The sequence below is a fragment of the Aspergillus sydowii genome (genome assembly GCF_001890705.1).
Source record: "Aspergillus sydowii CBS 593.65 unplaced genomic scaffold ASPSYscaffold_7, whole genome shotgun sequence".
NCBI lineage: Eukaryota > Fungi > Ascomycota > Eurotiomycetes > Eurotiales > Aspergillaceae > Aspergillus > Aspergillus sydowii.
Genome location: NW_024467865.1, coordinates 41,956 through 63,215, shown reverse-complemented (window position 1 = coordinate 63,215; position 21,260 = coordinate 41,956). Strand labels below are relative to the sequence as shown.

At 49.9% G+C, this 21,260-nt stretch overlaps 9 protein-coding genes across 9 annotated transcripts; 5 read left to right on the top strand and 4 right to left on the bottom strand.

Moving 5' to 3' along the window:
• Positions 1-672: 672 nt before the first annotated feature.
• On the top strand, positions 673-2,534 carry ASPSYDRAFT_1049617 (SDR family oxidoreductase). Its single transcript, XM_040839818.1, has 4 exons — positions 673-924; positions 981-1,236; positions 1,298-2,075; positions 2,129-2,534. Exons 1-4 carry the CDS (start codon positions 802-804, stop codon positions 2,238-2,240), a joined length of 1,269 nt encoding a protein of 422 aa, XP_040701098.1. The 5' UTR covers positions 673-801; the 3' UTR covers positions 2,241-2,534.
• Positions 2,535-4,300: 1,766 nt separating this feature from the next.
• ASPSYDRAFT_90586 (uncharacterized protein) lies at positions 4,301-5,814 on the top strand (the record flags this gene model as incomplete). The annotated part of the gene is made up of 2 exons (XM_040852356.1): positions 4,301-4,517; positions 4,565-5,814. The coding sequence occupies 2 exons, from the start codon at positions 4,301-4,303 to the stop codon at positions 5,812-5,814; spliced, it is 1,467 nt and encodes a 488-aa protein (XP_040701097.1).
• ASPSYDRAFT_46432 (DUF3632 domain-containing protein) lies at positions 5,753-7,163 on the bottom strand. Its single transcript, XM_040847227.1, has 3 exons — positions 6,689-7,163; positions 6,571-6,640; positions 5,753-6,517 (listed from the first exon to the last, which is right to left on the bottom strand). The coding sequence occupies exons 1-3, from the start codon at positions 7,007-7,009 to the stop codon at positions 5,976-5,978; spliced, it is 933 nt and encodes a 310-aa protein (XP_040701096.1). The 5' UTR covers positions 7,010-7,163; the 3' UTR covers positions 5,753-5,975.
• A 524-nt stretch (positions 7,164-7,687) lies between these two features.
• On the top strand, positions 7,688-8,602 carry ASPSYDRAFT_46430 (uncharacterized protein). The gene is made up of 2 exons (XM_040847226.1): positions 7,688-7,979; positions 8,035-8,602. Exons 1-2 carry the CDS (start codon positions 7,881-7,883, stop codon positions 8,443-8,445), a joined length of 510 nt encoding a protein of 169 aa, XP_040701095.1. The 5' UTR covers positions 7,688-7,880; the 3' UTR covers positions 8,446-8,602.
• Positions 8,603-10,325: 1,723 nt separating this feature from the next.
• Positions 10,326-12,948, bottom strand: ASPSYDRAFT_90583 (uncharacterized protein; the record flags this gene model as incomplete). Its single annotated transcript, XM_040852355.1, has 4 exons — positions 10,326-11,009; positions 11,069-11,095; positions 11,184-11,888; positions 11,947-12,948. The coding sequence occupies 4 exons, from the start codon at positions 12,946-12,948 to the stop codon at positions 10,326-10,328; spliced, it is 2,418 nt and encodes an 805-aa protein (XP_040701094.1).
• Positions 12,949-13,001: 53 nt separating this feature from the next.
• ASPSYDRAFT_90582 (uncharacterized protein) lies at positions 13,002-14,412 on the bottom strand (the record flags this gene model as incomplete). The annotated part of the gene is made up of 6 exons (XM_040852354.1): positions 13,002-13,177; positions 13,233-13,623; positions 13,679-13,718; positions 13,789-14,177; positions 14,226-14,291; positions 14,353-14,412. 6 exons carry the CDS (start codon positions 14,410-14,412, stop codon positions 13,002-13,004), a joined length of 1,122 nt encoding a protein of 373 aa, XP_040701093.1.
• A 1,066-nt stretch (positions 14,413-15,478) lies between these two features.
• ASPSYDRAFT_1179268 (uncharacterized protein) lies at positions 15,479-16,224 on the top strand (the record flags this gene model as incomplete). The annotated part of the gene is made up of 1 exon (XM_040840343.1): positions 15,479-16,224. The coding sequence occupies exon 1, from the start codon at positions 15,649-15,651 to the stop codon at positions 16,222-16,224; it is 576 nt and encodes a 191-aa protein (XP_040701092.1). The 5' UTR covers positions 15,479-15,648.
• A 146-nt stretch (positions 16,225-16,370) lies between these two features.
• Positions 16,371-18,196, bottom strand: ASPSYDRAFT_204590 (CFEM domain-containing protein). The gene is made up of 8 exons (XM_040843862.1): positions 18,004-18,196; positions 17,817-17,955; positions 17,575-17,759; positions 17,494-17,530; positions 17,378-17,448; positions 16,949-17,331; positions 16,831-16,898; positions 16,371-16,780 (listed from the first exon to the last, which is right to left on the bottom strand). The coding sequence occupies exons 1-8, from the start codon at positions 18,091-18,093 to the stop codon at positions 16,464-16,466; spliced, it is 1,290 nt and encodes a 429-aa protein (XP_040701091.1). The 5' UTR covers positions 18,094-18,196; the 3' UTR covers positions 16,371-16,463.
• Positions 18,197-19,526: 1,330 nt separating this feature from the next.
• On the top strand, positions 19,527-20,970 carry ASPSYDRAFT_46427 (D-mandelate dehydrogenase-like dehydrogenase). Its single transcript, XM_040847225.1, has 2 exons — positions 19,527-20,112; positions 20,167-20,970. The coding sequence occupies exons 1-2, from the start codon at positions 19,597-19,599 to the stop codon at positions 20,671-20,673; spliced, it is 1,023 nt and encodes a 340-aa protein (XP_040701090.1). The 5' UTR covers positions 19,527-19,596; the 3' UTR covers positions 20,674-20,970.
• Positions 20,971-21,260: the final 290 nt, after the last annotated feature.

Here is a 21,260-nt window from a genome sequence, read left to right as displayed (position 1 = left end):
ATCATTGGAAGCACAGTTTAAAGCTGAGACAAACCCTGTTGCCTGTTGATATCTGGTTTTCCGTTGCCTGTTCCCTTGGTAGGTATCCCCAGGTTAGTCGGCCTCGCCCGGACGTCCAGCCCGGTCTCGCACTCGGGATACCTACCTGGGAGATACACATCTTTAGTGTTTCGTAGCTAATGTCGGTGCCTTTTCGAGATCTGGTCTTGGTTGTTGACATACTTTTTTGTTGTATACGTTGTCCATGTTTTGCCATCCTGCCGGTTTGTGAACACCTTGCGAAGCCTGAAAAGCCCCTATTTAATCTCTCCTGACAGCTCAGTGTTTATTTGGTTCATGTGACACCTTGTCGTTGGCGTTTGGCATTGATATTTTGATGTTTAATAAACCGGTCACGCGATGTTTTCCACAGGGCATACGTCGGAATTGGTGTCAGAAGGCGATGTCATTGTCTGGAACAATATCATAGGGCCAGATACCGTATGCCGCCAGTATCCGAGTACTAAATTTTACCAAGCCCTGCCCCATTTGCTCCCTGTCGGTCCTCCCCTTCGCCCTCACAACTCGCCCTAATATTTCGCCGACCGTTCCTACTGACACGGCAAAACCAGACTACACGCGTAGGTAGTTAAAGGGTATTCAGCAGCTATTATCCTCGAAAGTATCGGAACCAGCTTATGATTTCATTTGCCCGAGGTTAATAATGACGTGGAGGCGTGCGGGGATGGATACTTGTGCGGAGATGATATATAACCCAAAGCCGCCATCCGTACTCTCCAGCAACCGGATCAAAGAAGCAAAATGTCGCAGGTGTCTCAAATTCAATCTAAGGGTATTTATCTGGGCCTGCCCACCTTTCCGGACACCTATGAAGGGTATACGGCTGTGGTGGCGGGCGCCAACGGGATTTCCGGTCACCACATGGTAGGACAACCACCACACAAGACTGGCCTAGACGACTGATGAGTACTGCTCCGTAGATGCGCGTTCTTTGCGAGTCGCCGAAAAGATGGAAGAAAATCTACGCTGTGTCCCGAAGACCACCTAATGGCGAGTGGCCGGCCCATGTTGAACACGTTTCGCTGGACCTCTTGCAATCGCCAGAACCCTTAGCAGCGGAGTGTTTAAAACGAGGAATAAAGCCCGATTATGCATTCTTCTTTGCCTATATCCAGCCGAAGCCTAAGGAAGGGGCGCCTATCTGGAGTGCTGTGGACGAATTGGTGAGAATCAATAGTGAGTTCGACATACAAGGCCCGGTCGCGATTTATCTAACACTTCCTTTTCTTGCCTTTAGCATTGCTATTAAGAAATTTCCTCGAGATGTTCGCATTGGCACAAACAGTCCCCAAGAGGGTTCTTCTTCAACTCGGGGCCAAGTATTACGGCGTCCACCTAGGGCCCTCGACAGTCCCACAGGAGGAATCAGACCCTCGCGTTCTGATCGAGCCCAATTTCTACTATCCGCAGGAAGACTACCTTGTCAAGTTTGCTCAGCACCATAATATTGGGTGGAGTGTTATCCGTCCGTCTTGGATTCCTGGAGCTGTTCCTGATGCTGCCATGAACCTGTGTCTTCCCCTGGCAATCTACGCCGTCGTTCAAAAGTCTCTTGGGAGGCCGTTGGAATATCCATCGGACCTAGTCGCATGGGAAGCAAATCAGACCATGTCGTCCGCAATGATGAATGGTTATTTGGCAGAATGGACAGTCCTGGCGGAGCAGGCAAAGAATGAGAGTTTCAACGCCTCCGACGACTGCGCCTTCACCTGGGAGAAGTTCTGGCCGAAGCTGGCGAAGCGGTTTGACATGGAATGGAAGGGTCCAGTGGATGACCCATCGCAATACAACGAGACGGAAATGCAATATAACCCTCCACCTCGTGGATATGGACCCCCAGGGAAAGTGCGGACGCGATTCACACTGACCGAATGGGCAAAGAAGCCTGAGATTCAAGCAGCCTGGAAAGATATCGCTACGAAGAACGGGCTTACCGATACGACTCTAGGTGATATTGACCGCATTTTCGGATTCACAGATACTGCCTTGAGCTCCCCTTATCCAATTCACTTCAGGTAAGTCAGGCTCCGTTGCAGGCTTCCAATATACAACTAACTCGGTCCGACAGCACGGCCAAAGCTAAGAAGCTGGGCTTCTTTGGCTTTGTTGACTCGACCGACTCTATATTCCATGTTTTGCAGGACTTTGTGGACCTGAAAATGATCCCGCCCCTTCCATAGGAATCAGCCTGACGAAGATACTGATAGTTGATTGTTTGACATAGCCTGGATTATCATCCCATAAGTGCAGGAAGAGCAGACTTCCAATCCTTCCAATGTGCTCGACGTGGTGATGGAAAGATAGGTAAATACTAGGTAGTCCGAATATAAATCATATTCATCAGTTGTGTCTCCGCCATTTTCGAGCGCTCGGGGTTCCACAAGCATGTCTATACATCTGCAAAAGTTATCGAAATACCTATACGCCAATACATCCCCTAGAAAGTCGGCTTAATCGCCTTTTCTAAAGATAGATTCTATGATCTAAGATAGTGGATACTATGACCCATGGGTTGACCAATCTTGATAGAGATAGTAAGTGGTTTACTAATCCTGAGTTTTACGGCTGTAATTTCAACAGTATAGGCAGGGTTTAAATATATAATCTGTCTTACCTCTCAGGGTTTTTTTAGATGATAGACCCGGGCTTATAACCTATTGAAATACCATTTAACCATAAAATCTACTAGTGGTATTAGGCCGTCTTTCTATTGCATTATATGCCGACAGAAGTGCTAGGCTATTCAGTTATATATTGGTTCACTGGATTCACATTATTGTCGGACCCTCACATCCTGCAAGGAATAACGAGAGACGATATCGGATGTGCGAGATCAGGCTTCTTGTAGATTTCACCGCATTAAAAGATGTAGTATCCCTCGGTAGGACAGCCTGTGGCCATCTATGAATTGGCAGTGTCCAGGACAGCCAGGGTGCCCTACAACATGATCCCCGGCTCGTCGCCGCGTCGAACGTTTCCAACTTACCACGAACCATGTGGCCCGATATGAGCATCAAAGCCCAAAAAATAACCAAAGCTGCTTCCGAAACCGCTGGGTTTGTGTAGGTACAGACGTTTTAATGTGATGTAACGGACACGGTGGCTGTCAAGAGTACATTCAAAGCGATCGAAAGTACCTTCTGGTCGGTGGATGTACTGGTTAATAATTCCGGAACAGCACATACAGAATATGCAGTCAACGAAAGTTTTGAGAGCTTTTGGAAGGTCACGGAGGTTAACTTCAAGGGCACGATGCTGTGCACACCCTACCGCGTATGGCAGAGCGGAAGTCAGGGTGTATCATCAACATGGCTTCGCGCGCCGCAGGAGTTGATATGCCCAAGAGTATTAGTTATGGCGCAAGCAAGGTTCCTGTTGCCCATGCGACCGCGAGTCTTCAGGAGGAATTTAATTTTCTGGGGCTGGGACAGAGTCTGCATACCTACTGCCTCCACCCTGGAGGACTATGGGGAGGCATGATCAGAAGTAAGTGTAGATTTTCCAAGATATATATCATAGTCCCTTCCCTGACTTTGGAACATGCATGACAACACATGCGGAACAGGAGAAATTAAGGCCCTTTTCCAACAGGTCCCAGAGCTGGCGGCGTATACCATCGCGTACCTCGCAGCTGGACGTTCCAGGGAGCTACGTGGAATGTATTTCGACTGCCGCCACGATATCGAGCGAGTTTGCAAATTTGGAAGAGAGAGTCTAAAGGTGCAGGGACTGAATAACCTGAGAATGAGGTTTGTGCTAGGATATGACAGTGCAGTTTGAATATGGGAGTATATCGTGTACTTTATGTTGTCGCTCCAGTTCCATTATTTTTTTTGCACATGAGCTGTTCTTCAGTAACTCGTTTCTGTGACGAAATTGGTGTGCAGCTCAACCTGAAGACCCGATCGACAGCATCCGCTTGTTGGTGATTGTTACTGCGTTAAGGATATGACCCACTAAAGTATCACCGCACAAGCTTCTTTATTGGCCTGGCAGACGTTCACAGACCTGGTGGCGGCGTTCGTGCTTTTGCGTGGCTCCAGCTGAGGACAAGTTATTGTCAGCAGCCATGCATGGACTGCATGGGCTGCATGAACTGCATGAGGTGTAACCATGTGCCCCAGCTCAGCTGAACAGAGCACAAGCCTCATGAAGCCAATATGCTTCGATCACCCTTCTAACCATCAACCGACTACAAAACATAGCTGCAGCTCGTCCTAGCTCCTAATTATGTGACAAGATGTGGGCTATCACCAGTATTAACAGCCATTTTACACTTTGGTGTAGCGATGGAAGGCCCATAGACGAAGTTCGAGGGGGATCCGGCGAGTCGACCAGAATAATCGTCGACCAACTCGGATTTCTCGATATCACACAGTTGAATGTGAGGGCTGAAGCGGAGTATGTTCTCATCGATGCGGATTTGAACTCTATGGAAGTGCAAGGCTCTCCCTATGGTAAGTGTTGTCTCTCCTATGTTTCGGGCCGTAACTAAGTCTTGCAGGTGTCGATGCGAATGGGGAGAGATTATATCACAATGTCACCGATGGACAAGAAGAAGCGCCTGTTTCTCTTTGCCTTGGGATCAGTGCCGATTCCACATTTACGCTGCATGTTGAAAGCAATGTCGGGGAGCACTCGAACTCCGTGAATGGAACACTCAAACCGCTGCCACAAATTTCAGCAGCTGACGTCGCCTACCTTGATTCCATGATCGCTTCAAACATCATACCCTATGCAGAAAGTAAAGAGTACCCTGGAAAGAGTCACGATGAAATCAGAGTCCTGGGGGAACGCTTATTTCCCTTTACTCCACACAGTTTCCAGCTCGCCATGGTGATCTATGATTGGACAACCCCATCATTTGCACGCATGGTATTCTGGGATATGTTTCGATACAGCGGTCTTGTGCTGGAAGGCACCACTCCGATCGACTATCCAGGCCTCGCCAGGGCAATTTGGACGAGTAACTGGGGGTCTTATACCTCCCAGAACGCGGATTTCATGGCGTCACTGCTGATGAAGCCCGCATGGTCTCAGTTGGAAGTGCAGTTGCAGCTTCTTAATGTACGCCAGAAAGTTAAAAAAGCTGTTGAGGTAGAGAACAGGCTTCTGGCTGCTGCCATGCGGTCGCTACCACGGACTTCGATACTATCCACGCCGCAGCTGTTTAGTGGCCAAATTGATATGGATCATTTGGATATGGATAGTTTTGGGATAGAGTTCGCGGAATGTCCTGCGAATAATGGTCCTATCCAGCAGCCGTTGAAAGATTCATTGGAAACCGCACTCTATACATATCTCGTCCAAGGGAAAAGCATTACAACCAAAGTGACCTGGAGCTTCACTGATAACTTGCAGGATGCAATGCACTATTCGAACGGGATTGTTCTCGTATTGAATCCTTCATACGAATCTCGGGTCTGGGAAACTGCTTCCTATGTGACGCCCTTGTCGAACGATCCGAAGAAAATAGAGTATACCACTTCCCCAGAGAGCAGATTCCTCATACAATCCGTGGAAGAGGCCAATTATCGGGACCGCAAGCTACTTGTCCTCACACTTCAGCCTATATTGTATTCTGCAGGCACGCGTTTGCAGTCGCAGAGGAACCACGATATCGAGGAGGTACTACCACCGAGGCTTGAAAAGGGCGACGTTGTCGACCTGATTGAAATGTGCACGCATTCTCCAGCGATTCCACATACTGTAGGAAATAATTCTGGTCGGCGATGCAGCTGCATTACTGTGTAGTGTCTGCTACTATAACTGGCCATAATGGCTGTTTACTATGTCATATACACTAGCATCCGGTTTCAAAGACGGCCTGCTATGAGAAAAACGATAATAAACATTGAAGTGAGCATGATACCTTCAACAGTATTGCCGCCTATAGATACAAGAAAGCCATTAATCTACTCCCCGGAAACATCTGCCTGCGCTGTCTCTGTATCTGCAGCATCTTTGTCGTCAACCTTGCTGGCCTTCTCAGCTGCGTCCAGCGCAGCGATGGCCTGCGCCATTCGGGAGTAGGATTCACCGCTAAAGGGAGCCTGCTCTGAGCTGCCTGTCGCTGAAATTTTGGTGAAAGTTTTCATTTTGGCGAGTTCGGACAGCCTCGAGCGCCAAAACGCCCATCGCTCAAGGCTCATGTTAGGGAGTTCCTTGCATAATGGACCGGGGCGGGTAGTCCTCTTCTCCTCGTCATGCAAGGGCCTGGTAGACGTCATTTGCCTGTACATAAACGGCGCACCCTTGATCAGCCACTCGGTCGCAACCCATAGCTTTATTTCAAACTCGATCACCTCTTCTGGCGGCGTCTCCAGACCGGGAGGGATCATCCAGTAGGGTATGATGGTCCATTGCATGAATTCCGGAGTCAGTAGCTGGCAAACAAACGAGTTGAACCGCTTCCACGCCAGAATCTCTTCTTGTTCGTACTCGTCCTCGGAAGGGTCTTGAGGAGTCAGATTGTAACAGCTGGAGAACGAGGTGCCTGATCGTACTTACCCCCACACTTGTCGAACACGTACATTCTGAGATTCGGCAGGTCTTCCCACATGAGCCTACCTCCACGGAGCTGTGAATCAGTTAGCTTCATTTGGTTGTTTGGAGAACAACTATTTACATTGTCGAATTCAGTGACTGGGCCGCCCCGACGTCGTAAACCTTCCACAACATCAATGAAGACGCGATGCGCGGGATGGTCGATGGGGACCATCATGACCACGGCGATGATGTTCATCCAAAGAATCCAGAGATTTCCATCTGCGGCCAGTGCCGATTCATTCGCCATGAAGTACTCTCGCAGGTCGTCGATGATCCTGGCAGTCGCCGTCGTTGGATCGGTATTTGAGTTCAGCGCATGCTCAAAGATTGCCAGGAAGTCCTTCTCGCTTTGCGCCGACTCGTCGTCAATCAAGGAGGCAAAATCAATTATTGCTGCCATTGCGTGAGCGTCAGGCGGGGTATAATAACACGAAGTGATGGTTGAATGAAGACGAAGATGATGGAAATACAGAGAGGTTTAGAATGGAGAAGAGAAACAATCAAAGTGCGTCAGCGACAGCAACGAACATCATTCTCCTCCTATTAATAGGCCGTAGAGTGATTTAAGCGCTTGAGTTTGCCGCCCAGGAGGCTGTGTCGAGTGCAACTGCGACCGCTATTATTACATTGGGACACAGACCTGCAATTAGCGCCAGCGATTCTTTAACGTGGCTTCTCGCCATATCGCTTGGCCGATCCCGGCGCCCATCACATTATACACAACGGCCGGAGGAGCACATGGACCAGCCCAACAACTTTAGTTTGTTATGTTTAATTGCTCTGGCGCTGTGGCGGCCAGGATACAACTCCTCGTCGCCAGGAAGAATCCGTCTCTACATACTGGCGCTAAGAACCATAGGATATCGAGCCTCTATGTATAGTCCCGTTGCACCAAACGTCTGTAAAACATCGTTATAGCCGCCGGCGTGTTTAGGCTCGCAGGGTTATCATGTCCACGGGATGTTTCACCTCGATTCATCGCCCTGCTATACTACTTTCTAGGCCTCTCGCAGGCGCCATGGCGCACCAAATGATAAAAATGACTGGATAGGATACAAACAAAAATAGCAGACAGCGGCGAATTCAACTATGTCGTGAGCAGTACATCTCTGCTTATATTTAAGTGATACCTAGACCGGCTTATCCATTCCCTTCAATCCTCTACACAACTTACACCAGCCGGCTGATATTCATTACTATCGTTCTTGTTTCCCAAGCAGGCCTTGGGAATTTTGCCTTAGTATCTCTCTGTTATCGTTTTAACCTTCACCATGTCGAGCCTGTTCAAGTTTTCCAAGCCCGGGAAGGGGACATCAGGCACCAAAGCACCAGAAGCTCCGGCCAGACGCACTCCAACAGACTCGTCCTATGTAAGCTTACCCAGTCCTTGCACATGGCCCTTCCACCAAGCTAACAGGCAGGGAGTACGACTGCCACGGGGTCGTGAATCACGACAATGATCCGAGCGGCCGAACATGGCACTATGCCAGAGATGTCAGAGCACAGGTCCAGGCCGAGAGGCCTGAAATCCCGGCATCGAAGCGCGGATATCCCTCGCGTTACGTGAATCGTGCCCATGACGTCCCCAATCTGACTGTGGCCAAGCCGTATACGCATGTCCCAATCACACCGGGGCAATTCAGGCCCTACAAGCGTTCGGATTGGCTAGGAGCGCATCGTGCAGTCTACAACGACAAAGATCGAACCAAGGTGGAGGTGATGTACCATGATCCTAAAAAGCCAATACCACTTGGCTCATCTCAGCATCCTTTCTCGAAGGCGGACTATGTGCCAAAAGCCTCGACAGTAGCAACACAGCAACCCGCACGTCGCTGATCGAACAGCCTGTACCCTTTCATACAGCCGTTATTAGAGTTACGGTCCAAGTTGATCGGTGCGGAAGGAGAGTGATAGTCGTGAATAAGTGTGGGTCGAGGCTGTCGTATATAAGATCGATTTCAATGTATTCCACATTTGTATTCCACTCTATCACCAATAGCATTTTGAATAGTTTTGCATGTTTATCCATCAAAGGCCAATCACGGCAAATTGTCGAAAATGGTACCTCATTACAGTCATCCTCAGCGAGTTACTTCCGTAGTACGGAATCACGGAGATAGAAGATCGCGACAATCCCCACTGGCACAATCCGGGGTTCAGAGACCTTGTCGCCTTGAGTAGCACATCCAGAGCGTCCGAGATTTACTTGGAACGCGGTTTTTAGCACCATTCACCTGCACAATACAGCCAGGTGCGTCTGGTCTGCACTAGCTGATTCGCAAGGGCGCATCGCTCACCACGTCAAGGAGCTGCGGTGTTTTGGACACCACAAAAAATGTCTGTTTCTATCCGACAAAGACAACTCCCAGGCTAACCATCGTAGACAAGGAGTTCATCTTTGACGATCCTTATCCGCCAGAGCTCGATGCTGTGCTGTCCAATCTAGCACGCTTCTCCAGCCGGGAACGGCTGTACATCCGCTTTCCTTGCCATGACGATGTGCTTTAAGTATTCTACAAAGGAATAAAGAACAGGATATACCTATAATTCAGGCGTTCATTGATGTCTTTGTATCTAAACTTGTGCATTCATATTCCCTGCATTGCGTTCCGCATACCCATGACACTGAGAGGTCAAGGTCATTGTAGTGGATAAAGACGGTGTTGTATGCAAGGTGTAGTGGATTCACTATTCGTAAAGAACATATGTACTTGTATAGTGTATACCAATGTCTATAAAACCACCCCATCCATCCGACCTAGATATCTTATTCAGTTCCTGCTTTACTGGTCATCAACTCCACATACAGTTCCCAGTGCTACAACCCTGCTGCCTTGAAATATCACACCAAGAATAAACATGTCAGGCAACCAACGACGGTCCGATCGCCTCAGAGAGAGAGAGAGCTCCAACCGGCATTCAGGCCAGCAATCCAGCCGTGCCAGGCCTAACCCGCCCTCATCTCCAGCTGGCCCTAGCAGCCCAGCACCTCCTACTCGGAGACCGGTACCCGTGGCTCCCGTAGTCAGATCCTGGGACTTGCCTCCAGCCCCGTCTCCGTATTCTCTGCCTCCCAACCCGGAGGGGTCCTTCGGTGTTCCGCGCAACCCTCCAGGCCATGACCCGGGAGTTCAGCTTCCTCCTATCTCCGGGCGAAGGCGTCTTGGACCTTTATCGGAGGGGAACAGACATCCGTATGGACAAAGCCAAGACGCAAGACCACGCAGTGGAACACCGCAGTCACCGGGGTCTGCCAGCTCCAGGTCGCAGAGTGGAACTCCGGCACCGCAGGTGTCTCTCGGGGAACTGAGGCCGGGCAGGCAAATCAGGCCACCACCCTCTATGGCGCCGGGGGATCCTACCGGAGCAGGACCCGTTAGGAGACTTCGTTCTCCACCTGGACGGATTAACCCTTCCCAGATACTGGGGCGGCGGCGAGACGCTCCTCTGCACCCATCCCACGGCACTGGACTTGATATGTGGCGGCCGAAGCCGCCCAGGGCTCGTAACACGAAGTAGAGCCTGCAGGATCGGTGGTTTACAAGGTTGTCTGTTTCTTTGTTTCTTTGTTTCTTTTCTTTCTATTTATTATCTCAGCTGTTGGCTTCGAAAAATGATACTAGCATCAATAATACTTCTATATACCGATTCCAATAGACATAAAAGACAACTCATCCAGATCAATATCAACATCTCAACCACGTCGGATATACAGTCTATAGATCAGAGTTGTGATCCAAAGAATGTCTCCTCCTTGGACGCCGTTCTTTCTCCCAACATTTCACGTCGGTGGAGGATCCAGAATACTTTTCGAGATCTCTGCTGGGGGAAGCGTGTTGTATTGGTATGCGCCCATATGCAAGCAGCATGTCGAGCGCTGCTCGAGTATGCTCTGCGTTAAACGCCACAAAAAATGTTAAGAGAATAATGACGACAGTCAAAGGTAATGCAACAGCCCAGAATAGCGCCTGCGAGCTCCCCATGTCTCGGATATCAACCGTATTCATGCCGAAATAGCTGGTCACGAACGAAAGCGGCATGAATACTATAGTTACAATGGTAAACACCAGGATGGCCTTTCCTTGGTCTTCCTGTTTTACCTCTACCCCGTTGAGTGTTTGCGCGGCGAGTGAGTCGAGTCTCTCGAATAGGCCGTCCATGACGGCGAGGTCAGCGTCGATCTGGGAAATGAGTTCGTTGAGTCGTGCTTCCTCCAGCTGGAACAACGAGATGCGCGACTCGGTGGTAATTCGGAAGGACGATGGCCTGAGGACATTGCGGTAGTTGCTTAACGCACGACTCTGTTCATTTGATATTCGTTGAATTATCTGAAGTTCTTCACGGACGAGATAGATATCCTGTAGCAACCGGCGGTGGGCATGGTGACTGGCTTTGAATTGCTGAGTAAATCGTAAATAAGGTTAGTTCATTCAGCTTAAGACTTGCGAGGGCTTTTTACCAGAGTTAAGAAGTAATCACGGTATATCTGGACCAGGTTAACACGCCTGCCCCCGGCCCACTTTGCAGGGATAAGGGTCTCCAATAACAAGAGCCACTAGCAAGCTCGGGCTCACGGCCTCGTCTATGACAACGTCAGACGCTTCGTCTGTGTATGCCATGAGCGCAATATCTTTTATAGCATACTCCATGGAAGACTCTGCGTCGGCCCCGAAATTGGTGAGCCCGCGTGAGTGCCAAGGCGAGAGGAAGGATGGAATAGGGTCAGGATTGGTGTATTCTTGTCGAGATCTGTAGACACTCTTTGCAGTGTTCGCAGCAGCAGATACCATCATGATAATATCCTGAAAAGCATTGACGAGGCTTGATGGTATTCGATAAGTATCTTCATCAAACTTGCCGTTCACCGACACTCCATGTTGGATCTGGGACGCCATCATTTCCAGGCTTGCCAGGTAGTTACTCAACTCTCGAAGGATTCGGTGGCCATCCTTCCGGCACGACAGGCTCAGATACTGTGCAAAGTCCATCACCCACCACGATTGCGGATTCAAGGCCGGTTTCCCTGTTGGAGGAGCCGAGAGATGGTACGCAAAGACATGCTCCAGCGCCGCGGTTTTTGTTGGATATTGCTGACCCGCGTCGCATTTCGAGCAGGATGCTGTATCATCAGTCACTAGGTTAACGTCATTTTCGTCTCGAAGATCGGCGTATCCCAGCGCACTAAGGTCGGCAGCAAAGAATGCTTGGGCCTTTCGGTGCGCACGTGTTTTCATACTCAATGCGAGCATCATGGATCTGTCACACATTTGCGGTATTATCTGTGAATATAGACATTAGGAGCCATTGTGGGTCATGGTATGCATGCCTTCTTCGTACCGTGAGGAGATCATGTATTGCCCCCCAGAACTTGTCAGCCACAGCACATGGATATGCCAGTGGCACGAAGAATTTGAACAGTCGGCATAAACCGCCAACCGCTTTTTGCAATCCCTTTTCCCATGCTGGCAGCGAGGAGAAATCTTTATTCTGCTCTATTGTCGCGGTCAAGGTGGATAGAGAAGTGCTCCAACGTTGTTTAATTATCTTGTTCACCTCGAAATACGATATTGTTGTTCCCTTTCCGTACATTTCCGCATGGCCTTTATTTTCATCCTCCAGAAGTTGCTTATGCACATGGGACAGTACATGCTCGATCGTCTGTTCGTCTTTGTTTGGCTTCCCAGGACTGGGACTGTTCGCTGTGGCTGTGGTATCAAGACCACTCGACGAACTCGCTGTCGCTTCGGTTCCCTGCCTTCTCCCTACGGGCCAGGTGAAGACCGGAGGGAAGTCCATTATCAACCGTTGTGTCTTTTCCGGTAGATTTGTGGATGTTGCAGGTTTGTCAAGTGGAAGAAATTCTTCCAATCCCTGCGCCCTCCGAGCTATTACCTTTCCACTTTTTGGACCTTGCTTTATCGAGCTTGCTCCTTTGCTATTAGAAGGTGAATGGAGCGTGTCTGGTTCGAAGTAAATCTTTGGCGCCGTATTGTCAGGCTTTTCGTTGACCACAACGCCAGATCGGGGTGGGACAGGGCGCATTTGAAGTTTGGACAGTCGCACACTTTCGCCTGAGGAATAGGCTGGCGCTTCTTTCTTGTACTTTTGCTTTTCATACTCAGGGTGCCTGAAATATTTCTTCTTTGCACGACGGTTGGACGCCATCCCCGGTGATAAGATCTGGACGTGGACGCGGAGGATAGTAGATGAATGGGAGGTTGTGACGTTTTTCCAGTCCTCTGCTTCTATAACAACATTCTCATCCGATATTAACTGGAAGTCGTGGCCGCGCTCTTCAAATTCTGGTGGTAGGCAATGTTCGCTGATGTTACGTCTCATCCCTTGGTATACATAGGGTAGCCTATAGTTGCCAACGAAGAAAGACAAAAACGTCATACGAAGTAGGTTTTGCACTGCTCCATGGGAAAGAAAAAGACACGCCGGCGATGATCAATCACAGAAATTATGGAGGCAGCCGGTGATGACTTTGGGAGTGCAGGGTTAAGAATCTCCAAGGAGGGACTCGCGCTTTCTGTGAGAGGCATCGGGGCGCAAGTAATGATAAACCCTATCCAGGCGTCAGCACGCTGTGGTCGCTTACTTTGCTCTCAAGGGCTACGGACGGAAGTGCACAATCACTACCCACAACTGCGAGACATGAACGATATCGACCTGCCGGAACAATCCCACTTTGCGAATGACCTGGTCGAGGCCGCGCTTCCCGGTGGACTCCAGGTTGTAGAAGTACTGCAGAAGACTGACAGGGTGTTCGCCTGTGCCGGTCCTGTACTGGGCTAGGCCTTTGGCTTTCTGGACTGAATAATAGGGGAAGCGAAGGAATACAGCCCACTTTTCCGCGGCCATGCCATCTGAAGCCGTCGGATCCACGCCGACACATCGCTGCACGTCGCTGGGCATATCCCATCTACCAGGTTGCAGGCGAGTCCTCTTCAGAAGAGACAGAACGAGAGCCCTGTCTTCGTCTGCCAACTTGGGCACATTCGACGCAAAGCGCTGAACATGGCAGTCAGCTCTTATAGCTATAACCGACGCAGTGTGTGGTGATTACCAGGAATTCATCCAGGCTTCTGACCTCGGGTTGCAGGTGGCTGGTTGTAGAACGGACGTTGGTACAGCCTCCATGAATGCATACAGTTTCTTAAATAGGCTGATACTTACACCCACGAGAAATGTGAGTCCAACTCTTCTGCTTCGTTCCTTGCGCGATACAGGATCGCTTTCCCAAATCCCGATATCTGAGAACCGACGACATCAACCACTTTGCCGGCATACTCACGGTGTGATGGGTGGACTCTGAATCCGTCTACTGACTGTTTGAGCACCGAAGGCTTCAGGTTAATATCGTCGCTGAGCGACCGTCCCAGTCCATCGCACACTGGAGGATGGTAGCCCCCATCTCTATCGGACAAGAAGTCCTGCCGGTCATCGTCTTCTGCTTCGCGTTCCGGGTCAGATTCCATCTCCCGGATCCGTCTCGTATGGTGAAACAGTTCATCTTGAAGGTCCTCGTCCAGCCAAGCTTTGATGAGGATATAGTCAGGGTCATCCTGCACGGAATGGTCAGCATTAAGCGGTGTCTCCCAGAAAGTACTAACCATGCACCATTCCCACGGCAGATCGTAGATCTCTAGTGTTTCAGGCAGTAAATGCTTGCTATGGATCTGAAAATACTTAGATGGTTCTAATTAGATTATAGCGGGATCTGGTGACCTTTGTCCATACGGGCTGTTTACTCTTCTCGAGGTCGAACTCGCCATCATCTTGCATGCCTCCGGTTGACATTTTGCGGGAGAATCAGCAGATTTCAAGGCCTGGACTCGTCTGCAGCTGCAGGTCAAGAAGTTAACGCATTAAATAGTCAAAGCCCTGACCCTCTACAGCCCACGTGATTGGTACATGCCCAGTCTCGCTTGTACGACGATGTCCTCCACTTTGAACACGCTCTAGGAATCTCCGGGCTAGTAGACACGATACGAATACAAGAATCCTTGACTTCCGACAGCTCGCACTTCAGACGTGCCGATATCGTCGTTTGCGCAACTTCGGCATGAACCATGTGCCCAGGATTGAGGACTTTCCAGTACCGTCTGTTGAATCACTCAAGACGTCTCTCTTAACCGCGTCAATTCCTTCACATAGAGACCATCGATGTACCTTCCTCCCTCTCGCCAGGAATCCAATGAATCGCAGATGGTGTCACGCGAGGCGACCACCAAGTGATGTCCTGTTTTTGGCTTCAAGCTGTGAAGTTGGTCTGGACATGGAATAGCTGCGGACATCTAGACTTGGTAGTGGCACACCTTCTCGAGCTCGGCATCGCGCTTCTCTTTGTCTGCGTTGTTGCTGCCGACTGTAATTATACCTACAGCTCCGATAGTCTCGGTAGCGTCACCTTCGAAGCGGAAAAACACTCTGTCTCAGTGAATATGGGCTTGTTTCCAATAGACTACTTGAGTAAATCAAGCATTGTTCGTTATGAAGGAACCTGAAGTGCTTTGACTACCAAAGACCCCTGATATCTCATATTCTCCGAGCAATAGACTGGTTTGTGCACAAGCCAGTTGCATGGGTCCAGACCGTATTCTCAAAGTCCATTTACTATAGAAACAATAAGAGTATTGTGACCATTGTAACAATAGGCTTATACAATAGCACTTCCTGACAGCAGCTAACTTTAGTGTTTACAATACCTGAATGCCTGTGTATCTGAAGAATTCAATGGACTTGTTTGTGCATACACAAGTTACATGGGTTCTAGACTGCATTGTGAAGGTCGATTGACTATAGAAACAACAATTAAAACGTATTGTGTCTATTGTAGCAATCGGCGTACACAATAGCGTTCGAGGCCTCTCATAACTCTACACTTGAACGCCTGTGTACTTTAACGATTCAGCCTTTGGCTATAAGAGGCCCCTATTTTCCAGCCATCTGGAGAGAGATATTATCAGCACTACCAGACAACTCGTTGCAAAGGAATATCATCAGAACTACCGGCAACTCATCGAAAGAACCACAATGTTCGGCAAGGGAAAGAAGTCTGGACCCGCCTCTAGCAGGACTCCCCAGCATCAGGCAGGGGCAGGAACTGGTCACCACAACACCAGCTCTGGACAACATCTGCAGCTGCCTACAATTGCAGGTCGGGACACACTGGCCAGTCTTCCTGGACAGCCTGAGAGGCCTCAGGGAGGCAATGCAGGCAGAGCGCACCGGCCTACCGTCCACCCTGCGCCTCGATTCCACCCCAACGACCCGACTGGACCGGGGCACCGTCAGCCATCCAGGCCTCTGCCAGCGGGTCCGGCCTTGATCGACTCGCTCCCAGGCAGGTCGAGGCCACAGCAACCGGCATCTTCCCCAGCTCCGGCGTCGCGCCACTCGCCTGCACCGGCACAGCAGGGGCCTGCTCAACAGAGTCCGTCGTCGTCGGAGCGCCAGCGACGCTCAGCGGCACCGTCGCCTCCTCACCGACTGCCGATGTTCGGTCAGCCGGGCAGATTGGTCGACATCCCTCATGGTAACTCTACCGGCGGGAAGCCAAAGGAGCCAGCAACAGGCGGAAACCCGAAGTGGCCGAGATATTGCAGCTGAACGCGGAGTTTGCTCTTTCAGGATTTGTTGTTGTTGCTTCATTAGGGAGCTCTTTGGTCATAATACCCATCATGCGCACTGGAGTTGTCACATTCACATCCACAGCATATCCTGCAGCTGTACCCTGTTTATTCATTTCATCATATCTGGAAGTTAATTTGATTGATTCAATGCAAGTAACAAAGGAACATTAACCGTGCACGTAGTATTATAAAGAAGTATCTGTATGTACAACTAACTTAGCTCCTATGGGACTCCACTTCAGACAGTTGGATGAAGCCATTTGCAGACTCCCTGTGCGATTTCCCGCTGTAGTCCACCGAGTATGAGACTGTCTTTGAGATATGACTCCTCCCACCGGGTACATCCGTGCCACGGGTAGTTTGAGTGCGCGATTTGTACTGGTTCATCTGTCCACTGGAGGTGTATCCGCTTTCGGCGCCAAAGATGCCAGGGAAGACACGGACAAGCATTGCTCTAGTTGCGGGGAGACAGGCGCAGATGATGGCGATTTGGCATTCAATGACCGACCAGCGATTGAGGGCCTCCATTTCGTCTGTCTCAATCAGCATTTGCGTTGTTCGAGTGGAGAGGTAGTAGACTCACAAGTGGGATTCGCGGTCGAACTGTTGTCCGAAAATACAACAACTCGGACGATTCCAATGATCGTCAAACTGCATCACTTAGTTAGTAAACGTAGTACATCAGGGCGGGATTCACCTACACTAATCCTGATGCAAACATCACTGCGACGCCGACCTTCTTTCGCAGAGAAAGATTGAGCTTGGAGACTTCGTATATAGGCATAACGACCATGACGGCATCGACGATGATATTCACAATCCCGTTTGCGAAGGTGGCCGCTGTAAAGTCGATGCATTTACCTTGCTCTAGGCCCTCCCATTGCGTCCATGCTAGATGGACCGGAATGCAGTGGAAACTATCAGTGAGCATCCAGGTAACGGCGATGGCGGAGTTGATTCCAATCATGGTGTATGCAGTCCAGCGAAAGACGGCAGACCGGAAGATTCGAAGCAGGAACAGACAAACGGAGATCTTTGCAAGAGAGATCAATGCTTTGTATGCGAGGACAAAGGCAAAGAAATGCTAAAAGAGTCAGAGTGTGTCAATGGGACGACGACGGTGGGCGCACCTTGTATGCCTTGGTGATGTCGTCCTGGGGATAGATGTCCCAGATATTCTTCCCAAACCCATAATGAATCACTGAACTGTCAGCTACGGACGGAATGAGTTGCATGGATGTCTTACTTGAAATATTTACGGAGAAGACAACAATTGCCAACGCCTGTTCAAATTAGCGACGTCGAAGACCTGGTCCAGGCGTCTCACATATGCGACAGTCAGAGTGTAGTCGTCAGGTCCCCAGCCTCCGCCCAGATGCATGGTCTTGGTGGCCATTCGGATAATGAACAGGATTGTAGCGATCGCGAAGGGGATAATCGTGCCAGCATCGGCTTCGGGATAGCGCTGCGTTATGGGAATGTCGCATTGGCGAGAACCGACGTATTTAGCGACTGTCATTTTTATCATTAGCCTATACCAAGAAAGGCTCTCAAAATAAGGGCACCTACGCAGTGCATCTTTCATTGTGCAGTTGGCTGTAACACAGCTTGATAGGGCTGACTGGTAGGCATCATCGGCACAGAGACAAGATATGTCCGTGGAGGAACATGTTGTCTCTTGTGGAAGCAGTTTCTGCTGACAGTCGATCTATATCTTGTTAGAAGTGACCGACCGGGTCATTCAGTAGGTGCATACAGCGCATTGATGCGGGCTTGGGAGGTCAGCAGCAACGGTCCCGGCAAAGCCCAACAGAACGGTGTAGACGATTGCTTGTTGCGGGCGCATACTGGCGGCAGTCTGGCAGAATGCGAACGAGTTATCCAGATTGGGGGTCGACGCTGGATAAAACAGCCTGTAGCCTGCGCCAGACTGTCCAGGGCGAACGCAGCATCTCCACATTGAAACATGGTTCATGCATGGAAGCGAAGCTTGGGGACCACATTCTGGGCACATTGTCTTCCATGATGCAAGCAGTCTGTTGGAAAAGACAATGGATCACCGTTGCACATGTCAGTCGCAATCTGGCGCCGCCAATGAGGAAATCAGATTGCAGATACTGGTCCATCTCAGTGGTTGCGACACCGGATCGACATGCACTATTGGCAGCACGAGCGGCGACAAAGCCTATCGAGGCAGAGAACTGCCCACAGGCTCCACAAAGGCCACTCCAGTTCGCCAAATCCGGCCGAACGGTGACATTCGACAGCTGCCAAACGGACTGACACCACCTGCCGCATCGGGCAGGATAAGCCTACGCCTTTGCCATTGCGGGCGTATCCCAGTTTTCATTCTTAGCGATGTTACTTATTGAACTTATCAAACGCGAGAATCTTGTCAGGACGCAGGTACAGGCTTGGATTATGCAGGAACGTAAACGGACAACGAATATTTGATTGTTCTTTCCATCGTGGTCCTGGTATACACATGAAACTTGGCACCGGCCAGGGAAGACTCGGCTCTCCTATTGAACTCTATCAGAAACTAACATGCTGCCGAATTCTTGCGCTTTCAAACTGGAATATTCACGCGTGCTCCATAAGAACAGCCACCGAACACATGCAGGGCGTTTCGGCAGCGAGCTCCGTGCCGTGTTCGGGCTTTAAAGAAACCTTCTCCTGTTACTCTGGATGGTCTAGTGGGGCGTGATAGGGTTCAATAATCAATATACTCAACATACTTCAATATACCCCGCCTGATCTTTTCTCGTCCAGTGGGTTCCGGGCTGGCGATGGCCGGGATGCCCCAAGATAGGCGTCCTTTTCCTCAGGCCGGAGAGCGGCTCTTGGAGAATTGGAAGATCTTCTGGGTCCTCTCTTGGCAACTCATTTTCTCCGCGGGAACAGATCGACATCTTAGGTATCGTGGTGGCAAACACTTGGTTCGTCGCTCTGGCAGTACATGATGGCCTCAAGGAAACGGGCATCTACCGTAACTAACATGTGCAATTGTAAGACTGCTTGAAGGCGAATTTATATTTGATATTATAATAATCTATCGTGCTATCATCTATCGATGCTATTGTCAAAGGGTCTTGCCTAGGTTGGTTCCCTGTGTTGAAATATATATTGTGCATATTCGCGACTGGGTATAACTTGTCGTCACGTATTCCCACCCCAACATTGCTATTGTATGCAAATTAAAAGCTTTATTCTTATTCAATTACTATGTCGCTCTTCTCCGGTTTCCGGTTGTCGGAAAACGGCGGGCGGGGAAGAATCTGAACTCCAACTGCAACATCGCATCCACGCGGGGCAGAAGGACTCCTCGATAAAAAATTCAAACATAGAAATGGCCGCGGTCAAACCCAGAGTCGTCTTCCTCAACAGCCCCAAATGCACTCTAGCCTCCTATCTCACCCAGTTCAGCAGCGACTTCGCCTTTTCCGTGCTGCCGGCCTCCAACCGCGCAGAGACTAAAGCCCTGCTTCCTAAAGACATTGCCGAGAATGGCCCCATCCATGCATTCATCATTGGCATGGGAACAACCCCGTATGAGCCGTACGATGAAGACCTTCTGTCGAGTCTAACTCCCCATTGCCGGATCATCGTCTCCGCCAGCGCCGGGTACAATGAGTTCGACGTGGAGTGGATGGCAAGTCAAGGCATCTGGTTCTGTAACACCGTCGACGCGGTCGCAGAAGCCACGGCAGACATGGCCATGTTCCTCACCCTCGCGGTGCTTCGGAATACGAGCGTTGCAGAGAAGAGAGTCCGCGAGGGACGTTGGCGGAGTCCGGAGTTGGTTCCAGCAAGGGACCCGAGTGGGTTGACGCTGGGGATTGTTGGCCTTGGTGCTATTGGGAAGGTATATATCCTGTTTATCTCATAGTTGGACTTGAAATGCTCTAACGGAACATAGTATCTCGCCCGCAAAGCGCAGGCCTTTAATCTCAACATCACCTATTATAATCGACGCCAACTTTCCGCCCAAGTCGAGAAAGAATATAACCTCACCTACGCACCAACTCTAACTGATCTCTTGTCAGTGTCGGACATTGTCTCTGTAAACTGCCCCCTGAACGCCAACACAACCAACTTGATTGGCGCTGCTGAGTTTTCCGCGATGAAGGATGGCGTCTTCTTCATCAACACTGCCCGGGGGGCCATCGTCAATGAGGACGCCCTTATTGAGGCGCTGAAATCTGGGAAAGTCGCGCGAGTAGGACTAGATGCTTTCCCCGACGAGCCGAAGGTGAATCCTTTTTTGAGGGAGAGTGAGAAGGTCCTTTTGCAGCCGCACCTGGGCGGGTCGACGGACGTTGCATTCCAAAAGGCCGAGAAGGAGTGCTTTGAGAATATTCGGGCATTCTTCAAGGATGGAAGACCACTGTCGCCAGTTATTGAAATCGAAAGCCGGAACTTGTAAAATATGAGTTATAACAGAGTATCAGCGGAGTGGGAGCACCAAAAATCAACTGGCAGATTTATACAGCAGCAGATGCTGCCAATATGACGCGGAAAGATTACCTGCAACGATTAATTTTGATTCGCACTTGAATGCAGAGAATTGCTTGGAGGCACCAGACCCGGGATAGGATAGAAAATATCACTATAAAACAATCTGATTAATCGTTGAGGTACGCTCCGCATCCCAACTAGCAAGATCACCCCTGGTTGAGTGTCCAACTTTATAGATAGGCCGGATCTGCCAACACGCTGAATCACTGGAAGGTTGTCGAGAAAGGATTCAAGCATTTGTTTCCACTCCTCCACTTTCCGTGCGTCTCAGTGCGTGATTGGAAAGGCTCATTCATGTGGGTTGACAAATACGAGGCCCTAAGATGTCTGGTTGGTTGTCGGGATTTTGTCCCCCTTTGAGCGATGAAGTCCCACAGACTTAAGCCTCCAGGGGAAGACTCTGCAGATCTGGGTGAGAAACAGATTGAGGGCCAATTCGCAGACAGAATAACCAAAATTCAAGTAGTTCCCTGTCAATGTCAAGACAGCAACGGT